The sequence below is a fragment of the Haliaeetus leucocephalus genome, unplaced genomic scaffold (assembly GCF_000737465.1).
Source record: "Haliaeetus leucocephalus isolate CR32 unplaced genomic scaffold, Haliaeetus_leucocephalus-4.0 Scaffold362, whole genome shotgun sequence".
In the NCBI taxonomy this organism is placed as follows: Eukaryota; Metazoa; Chordata; class Aves; order Accipitriformes; family Accipitridae; genus Haliaeetus; species Haliaeetus leucocephalus.
Window position 1 is genome coordinate 9,262,624 of NW_010972798.1, and position 8,998 is coordinate 9,271,621.

Genomic DNA, 8,998 nt, shown 5'->3' on the forward strand with positions numbered 1-8,998 from the left:
AAAACACATGGGGTTGCACCAGCTCGAGCAGCATTTGAGCGATAAATCTGGAGGCTGAGCCAAAAACCCTGAATACAGGCAGACCTTTGAGGGAGCTTCTCAAAATCCAGAGCCCTATCAAAATGTCAAGCTGAGCTCCTGTGACAGATTCAACACATGCTTTTGGCATTTATTCTGTTGCATTTTGTCTCCCCTTTTAGGTTCAGATGAAATATGTGCTGCTTTTCAGTCTCTTGGCCAACCTGTGGAAAGGACTGATTTGATCTCACACTACTGTAGCATAATGGAAGATCTCTGATGCACCAAGTGGAATCGCAGAAAGCCAACATGTGGTGTCTAGAGCTTGTTTTCCTTCATAGTATCCTCATAGGATGGAGGCAAATCAGTTCCCCCAAGGCTGAACTGTGGGGCAGGAGAAGACATCTCCACAGTCATGCAGGGGCTTGGAGATCCAGCAAATGGGCACTGAGGCACTTCGCTTGCTGGAAAAAAGCAAAGCTATAGCTGTACAGCAGACAGGAGTGAAGAGCAAGCTTGGGGGTGAGAGGGGTGAGCCTGGGAGGAGCTGCCAAACCGCTTGGAAACAAGAAAGGCATGGATGTAATTTTTGAAACATGGCATCACAAAGCTTCTCACCACAAACTCCAGATACAAGAACTGAGAACAGAGGAATTTGGGTGGGTTTGGGGTGGGTCCTCCCTGTGGAGACACTGTTCATGACTACCCAGAAAGCAGGCAATACCTCCTTTGGGAAGGGCTTAGTCTAATGATAGAATTAACTTTTTTCTTCTTGGAGGGACTGACATCTGGCCCAGCCTGCTGATGCTGCTGGCAATACTCCAGATCAGTGCTGGGTGCTACACACACTCATTATAGCCCAGTCCTCAAAAGCCTGGGTGCTCCTGGGGCAATGCTGAGGGTGGCTACTGCAGTGAACAGCACCCACCAAGACAACTTTTTGACAGACCCCAAGGTTCATCAGCCAGTTGAGCTGCCTGCTGTGGTGGCTCAAGTAGGCCAGTGGGGTCTTGCCTGAGTAAGAAATACAGGTCACACGTTGGAAAGGGCTGCCTGACCCCAGGCAGTGCCTGTGGCTGCGTATGTAGGGCTGCTGAGCGCCCCAGCACCGAGGAGAAGGTCCCCCACACCTCCAGTGTTAGAGTGGCCAAGCCCCGACTAGGGACCTTTGGGACACACGGACACAGAGGGACAGCACTGAGTTCAGCTGAAGGTACCGCTGGGGAAAAGTGGATGTGGCTTGCTTAAGCCCTCCAGTCCATGGTCCGAACATCCCCCCAAGATGCCCGAGCTGGGCAGCCCACTGTTCACCAGACACACAGCACCCAGCTGCAGCCTGGCTCCCACTCAAGCCTGGCCACCTCTCACTGGGCTATGGGTGGCCCACGGGAAGCCTTCCAGGGCCAGCAGGACCTTGCAGCAGGTAGGGAGAGGACTAACCGCAAAAGGCATCCGAGCTGCTGAGCGCAAAGACGGCCAGGGTGCGTCGGTGGGGGAGGCAGCTCCGCCGTTTCAGCCAGCACCGCAGGCAGCAGCAGATCCCGCAGGACAGGAGCAAGGCCAGGAAAAACAACATCAGGAACCTGAGGCAGAGGCAGCAGGGAAGGAATGGTACCATCACCATCTGCGGGCAGCACCAACAGATGGCTGCGTGTCTTCAAATTAACATATTCGTTAACATCTTTTGCAAATAGCAGTTAAATGTTGCGGTTTCCCCATCAGCGTACTGGACATGATCAAAGTCCCTGGAAACCAATGTCTCAGTGCTGAGTGCTCAGCGCCAAATGCTGGCTGGAAATTCAAACGTTTCTCCCTGAAATCGTTCATCGGTTTTGCCCAGCTCAGTTGTCAGCGTACAGTGAGGAGGATATGGATAAATGATTCCCATTAGTCAGTAAAGACAGAACACAGGGACAGCCCAGGAGCAATGCTCTCTAGCTATCAGTCTCTCTTAATACCTTTCTCTCTATATATCCATCAAAGAATATTATTTGCCAGTTTTTCCCTCTAAAACAGATCTGAAACTTACCACACATACCAGCTGCTAAAGTTTTCATCGCTCTGCCCAATGCACCTAGCAAGGGAAAAATAAAAGGAACTTGCAGTCCAGCGTGAGGGGACTATACCAGCTCCAACACACGTCAACCAACACAAAGAAAAGCATCATCAGTAAGTAGAGGATTGAGAAGTTTTCCTTCATCAAGGGAACCCTATTAAAAGTTTCTCTGGGTAGATGGGAGCTGATGGAGATAATATACATGCAACTGGTTTGCCTTTCAACACTGGCACCCACCACCAGCGTTTTTGCTGGAAACCCAAAGAGTTGCCAGTCTCCCTTTCCTCTTTTGGAACAAAAAACTAAACGGCTCTTTTCTGGAAGCCCTCATTCCTCTTCCGTGCCAGTGTGCCAGGCAGGAGCACAGCATCCCCGACAGAGCCCGGGGTGGGAGCAGCCGCGGGTAAGAAAACGGAGAGCCACACTCACCTGTCGCCAAGCTCACAGTCCGACTCAGAGTCTGCTAACTGAAAACACACATGTAAGTCAGAAATGGCAGATATGTGTTGGGTTTTTTATAGTTTACCAGTATAATTACTGATCTTAGAGCGGGAAGTGGGAGAGGAAGAGCCTTACAGGTGCCAGCCCCTGCAGGGATGAAAACCTGACCTCTCCCTAGAGACCACAGGGCTGAGCTTTCGCCTCTGCATGTCTCTGGTCTGAGGTAACCTGTATCGAAACCAGTGGATAACCTCACAGAGAGCTTGATAAATTCAACGGTTTGAAGATAAAAGCTAGGCCAAGGGAAAAATATTTCTTTTGATGTGAAAGAGGGAAGGACAAGAGCAGGGAGACACAAGCAGGTGTCAGAGACCTGTTTACAGAACTGGGCTCTGCTATTCAGAAATGTCTGCTGAAAATGTCCCATGACCAAATTCTTGGTCTGGAGCTCATTTTCCAGTAGCTAATTGTGAATGTAGCTGTAAATTTGAGCTATTTTGACCAAATGTGTGCCCTGCCCAGCATTTTCCTGGTTTTGGATAGTGTGGTGCATCATTCCCAGAGTCAGGTTTCAGGTATTGCAAGTATGTGAACCTGAAACTTGTTTTTCAGGTATATTTTGTACTCTCCACTTAAGCAAGTTTATTGTTGCACGCCTTCTTGATCTTAGCCTCAGTTTCAGATTATCTGGGCAAAAAGTAATTGGAGTGGTTCATCAGTATGATTGAATCAAATTCAATACAATTTTTGGCTGATTCACGTTAGGTGCGTTATAACACTTGCCCAACTTTGCTACAAAAAGCTTCAGATCAGGTATAGAATTGCAGTAACACTGGGATGCAGAATGAGCAAGATGGAAGAATTTAGATTTATTTCTTGGAGAAAACTATTATCATGTAATTTGTAAATCATTACTTTACTCGGATTTTGTTCTGCATATATCCAAAACATGTAGAAATTTCTGACTTTTTTTGAGCCAAACTGGAAGGCTCTGTTCTGTAACACAAATTTGTATCAAATATATATAATTGAGAGATCTCATATTACATCTCTCATAAACAGGACTTCTTTGTAAGGATTTTGTTGTGCAAAGCTTGTGTCACTGTAAACAGCAAGAAATCACCCCGCAAATCTTTAACACGCCTGATCCTGTGCACACACTGCCTTTTGGTCCCTAGTTTCACCTGAGATATTTAGGTATAATAAGTCTTTCATATAAAACATTACCTATGAAATTTCATGAGCAGTTGAAACCCAAATGAGGAGTAGAGAAAAAGACAGAAGCTTCAGCTCTTCCAGATGTGTCCTTTTAAAATTGAGCTAATTTGCCATGTCACACATGCACCCTGGTGCAGAATATTTTAATTTTTTTTCTTGCACTTCAACTAATTATTAGAATAACAGGTCAAAACCAGACAGCTGATTGCTGTGATTACGTGTACTGTGAGTATTCTTCATGGCTGAATGACAACCTCTGGACTCTCTTATCATCCTTCAAACTACCTCAGCAGAGCTGCCTTAGCATAGTTAAACTGCAGCAAAGTGCCTCTGCTCTGAGGCAATAATCTATCAATGCAGCCAAACATCCACCTGTGCTGCTGACAGCCCAGGCTCTTCCATTTCAGTAGCCATAGACAGAATAAAGGATTAAGGCAGTCACGTTTTCTCTGCATTAACTGGAATTGTTGTGAACATTAAATCCTCCCCAAATTTAGCAGGTCCTCAAAAAATTCTTTCCCCCAAAATAAAAAGAGCTGATGACTAAATTCTGTAAAAGTTGACATTTCTCACCACAAAATCCTTAAAATCAGCCTGGTCCCAGTGAAGGGTTTCGTTACCTGGAAGAAGGTTAAACACAGAACTCCAGTTCCTGTGGTCCATGAAGCAAAACACAAAGCTCCAGGTCTCTGCATCACTAACAGGAGAAACGTGGGAAGAGCTTTGTTTGCAGCAGTGTTTTACCCTCCGTAATTTGGAGCTTTTAAAACTTCTTTGCACATTGTGCCTTCAGCCAGAAAACACATTACCCAATGGCTTCCCGCACTTCAGAAATTACCGCTAGCCAGGGAACGAATTTGGGTTTGCATGGACACACTCAAACAGCTGCTAGAAGTTAAAGGAACACTAGTTTAAGGTCAGCACCTTGCAGTTGTTTCAGTATTTTCATAGCTGTTCACAAATTCCTGTTGCTGAAACTCAGTTCCATATTAACCCACGGCTGTATTTAACAGGACCTGCTACAAATAAAGAATCACTGGAGACCGTATTGTGAGGCCATGCTTTCATTACATGTTGCCTCCAGATGCAATTCTGGCATTACAGAGAAATGGGAGCTACTTCCAACCATCTCCTACGCACTGTGCCTACCACCTCAAACATGCACCAAGGATGAAGGAAAGCCTTCCCAGCCTGAGACAACCACCACCAGCACCTCTACTGCCATTATGCAGCTGCCAGGGGTTGGTTTGCTACGAAAATGCATCTGAAAGAACATATATCCCCAACGGTTCTCATAAGGGATACAAAATTTCATTGCACAATATAAGCACCGATTTGATCCTAATGGATACATCCAGATGATGTAGTTAAACAGAGGTGGAAGATGGTTTGCACCATAGCTCTGATCAGCGCAGAACGGACGATCCCGGTTTGTTCGGCAGTCAGTAATAGATTGTCACTGAAGTTTACAGCCCGTAGCTGAAATGCACCATTAACTACGGTTCTTCCAGATTTAACACAAAGGGTGTTGCTGTGAATATGTTTAGCCGTCACTCCAGAAGTTAAGCATTATGTTGTGATGCCATTACTTCAGTAATGATTGACAAAACTAAGCTGCTTTTGAGATACACCTCTGTGGCTTTGCTTCAACTAAAAGGTCAGGAAGCCTAAGCAACTCTGGTACACTTACTCAACACAAGTTTGTTATTTTCTGTTAAAGTTTTGCATAAACCCAGTCCAAACCCTGATGTTGTCAAATGTTTACTTTCAGCTCACTACTAATTAAAGGCAAGCCTCTGAAATGATGCCCTCTGAGAAAGCATCTCTCATAATGGTGCTACGTGTATGTGCTACACAATATAAATGGTCTGAATGTGTTGGTGTCCTGGTTCAGACCAATCCTTTTCAATTTTGTTCAACAGTAAATTGCCAAACCAATTTCTTAGCTGTTTTCTTAAAAAAAAAAAAAAAAGCTCCTGCAGTATAAAAATGTGCACAGCCTAGCTGGGAACCTTGTGACTTTTACAATTTCAGGCTTCAAAGACATCATCCATCAATGAACTAATTTCAGATTTCTTCCTTTCACAATTACTTCCCTCATGCTAGCAGCCAGGGTACTTCCAATTTAGAGCTACCAAATGGATCATCCCCAGTATTTCAGGGGGCAGGTACCACAATGAGTTCCTGGTACTGAAAAATAACACACGGCTTTTGTTCTGGGTCTATTTCTAGAAGAAAAGGGGAAGAATTGTATTCTGCCACTGCTCGGCTTCCTGACCTCGAGGCAAACTTTGAAGTTTTCTGCTGGTTGCTCCCATACAGAGGTTTCAAGTTGTGGTGGCAATTTGTGGAGTCTGTTCCTGTATTCTCGGTAACAATTCAAGAGGAGAGAGAGTTGACTAAGAGGGGGTTCACGAACAGCCCTGTCTTTTGCTTCAGGCACAATCCCAATACTGAAAAGCGCTGGTGCTTCAGCAGGAAAACTCTCCCTGTCTATGATCTGCTAAGCAGCTTGAATACATGAATGCCATAGAAAGTCCCAGCACTTGGTCTAAGGCAGCCAGGACCCAACACCAAAAGCCCAGAGGAGCTCTGCACCGAAACCCACGGTGGGCTGCGACCCTTCCTGCCCGCTTCCCACCTACTGCAACGCTGCTGCCTTCGGGGTTTGGCAATACCGAGAGACTTGTCTTCTGGGTAGCTCTGTGTCCGACGGTTATCTCCAGTCTGAGGGATTTTTCTAGGCTTTTTGTCATTCCCCCCACAAGGAGATATATGCACACATATGTATATACATACATGAAAGGTAACACCTGCTCCCTCCTCCTTGTCCACTTACTGATGAAAAGTTTTCTATCTCTTGCCCCCTCAATCAATTATATCCACCTCGTCAGTGGACTTGGGAAGCTGCTTTCTGATAGATGTTAACTCACGGCCATTAGATTAAAAATCTGTTATTTCCTCGTCATCTTATGTCGTTGCTAGGTGACAAATGCATCTCCCAGGCAGCAACAGGAACTACTGCAACATACAGCAATTTATGATTGTCCATTATCTCTTTGCTTAAAGTGCCTGGTTTTGGGAGGAAGATGTGCAGCTCTAGGATCACCCAAAGGGTGACTTTTAGAGTTGTCACAGAAGCCACCTCTGCTGGGGGCTGGCTCTTGCTGGGCTTCATGAGAGGGAATGCAAGGCTAGGAGACAGGAGGAATTTGGGAGAAGCTGATTTAAATTGCCAAGTCCAATGGGGCCGAGGTTGGATTAGGGGTCTGAATTTCAGGAACTGATCTCATTCTTGTGTGTATGTGCACTAGAAGTGATGGCCTTTGCTGTCTTGAGCGTCATACAATAATTTTCAGTCATGCTTTTGGTTTGAACCAAAGTTTCAGGGAACACCCTGGGGACCTCTGGATTCTGGTAAGAGTGGGAGGGAATTTACTGGCAAACAGGAGCCCACACAGAGCCCCTGGCAGCTCATAAGCACAGCTAGATGTTTAAACCTGTTTAAAGCTCTTCCTTAGCTGCCTTCAGAGCATTTGGTGGCTGCTGAGGATGACTTTTGGGAAAGCAATCACCTTGCTAAGCTCTGACCAGCCTCCCAGTACAGTCCACAATGGGACTGTGGAAGACTTTTCCAGAAAGCAAGCAAGAAAGGAGAGTGGCAGGAGGAGAGGTGGGACAGACACAGGGAAGGACATAGGACAGCATGGAGAACACAGAGTTGTGATGTAGAAGGGAGACCAGGAAAGGCAGGGCAGCCCTGCTCTTTACATTAAGGTTGACTGACAAGAGTTAATTAAGCATGTGTTGGCTTTTTTATGTTGCAGTGTTTTCACAGCACTACAACAATCAATTTTTCCTCCAGCCTAAGTCCACTGGGAGCTCTCCCCTCCCTACTCAACTTCGCCACCGTGGCTGGCTCAGTCTTTACTTTTGCAGCTGCATCCTTGGTGTCTGGGCTCAGCCAGGCTGCGATCATCCCTCCTGGCCTGTTCTGGGAAGACTCACGGCAGGTAAATTGAGTTTAGCCAAAGAGAACAGTAACAGGGAGGATTGAGGATCGAATGTTGCCTCTCTGCAACAGCAGAGCTAAAGCAGCTTTGGTCTCACCCTCACAAAATGAAAGCTGCAAGGAGCTGCTTGCTCCCTACAAACACACCGAGATGAATAAATGCAACGCCAGGGAGAGCTATTTCAGCTAACGGACAGTTCTGGCATGGGAACAAATGTGACCAAACTGGCCACAAATAAATTGAGAGTGGAAACGCAAAGAAGGTTCACCCCATCCGGAGCACTGAGGTCGTACAGCAGCTTGTCTGTGGGAGGAGTGTGGGCATGAAACCAAACAGTTCCTGGGTTGGAAGTCATCCAGCTCCCACAGGGGATGTAACCACTTCAGCAGGACTTGCTGACCCAGAGAGTCCTTTCCCACCCCATGGAAACCACTCCAGTTGGTCCTTGGACCCTCAAACCCATCTGCACATACAGGAGTCAGCCGAGGCAGTCCCAGGCTTGCGTGAGCAAGGAAGGATGAACCCTTTAAAACAAGCCTCGGTAGAGCTGGCACAGCCTGTTGTCTTTCAAAAGGATTATAACTACTTGCTGCTCGCTGATGAATACAGCCCTTTGTGAGCCTGTGCAGGGACGTGCTGCACAGGGGGAAGGAAAGACTCCGGGCACTGATTTAAATGAGCGCAAACAAGGATGACATTGTTCCGCTGCATCCTCCCCAGGAGCAAGGCTTTGCAGGTCACCCTCGGGTCTGAGGCAACTGCAGCTACCTCCACTGCTTCGGATGGTCCAGAGAGCCCTTTTGCTTGTCTTGGCATATCAGTGGGGAAAATCCAGTAGAGAATGGGGTCAGTGAAGCCTTATGCCTGGCAGAAAGCCAAAGGAAAAGGAATCTTATTTTAGGTTAGTTATTTGTGAAAGGGTTTTCTCCTATATGTGTGTGTATATCCCAGACTGAGAACTACAGAAAACTGCCTTCAATACATAGGTGTTCATGGAGTCCTCAAATCCTTAAATCACACATTCGTGGGAAGTCAAAACTTTAAGCTATCTACAGTATAAAGTCCACCAAACTGTTGAGAAATTGCTATGAATTGTCCAAATACCCCAGTTCCAACCCTATAATGAACACCTGAAATAGATACTGCAACAACTGAAATATTGAGCATACATGAAAGGATTTAGGCAGGACAGGAGCTTCGTTGCTCTGGAATTCACAGGGAGAAGCAACTTTGAGAAGTGCACCTTTCAAGC

General features: G+C 46.3%; 1 protein-coding gene across 1 annotated transcript; it reads right to left on the reverse strand.

Annotated features, from left to right (window-relative positions):
• Nucleotides 1-336: 336 nt before the first annotated feature.
• Nucleotides 337-4,428, reverse strand: TMEM207 (transmembrane protein 207). Its single transcript, XM_010573072.1, has 5 exons — nucleotides 4,354-4,428; nucleotides 2,504-2,541; nucleotides 2,048-2,092; nucleotides 1,459-1,601; nucleotides 337-482 (listed from the first exon to the last, which is right to left on the reverse strand). The coding sequence occupies exons 1-5, from the start codon at nucleotides 4,426-4,428 to the stop codon at nucleotides 337-339; spliced, it is 447 nt and encodes a 148-aa protein (XP_010571374.1).
• Nucleotides 4,429-8,998: the final 4,570 nt, after the last annotated feature.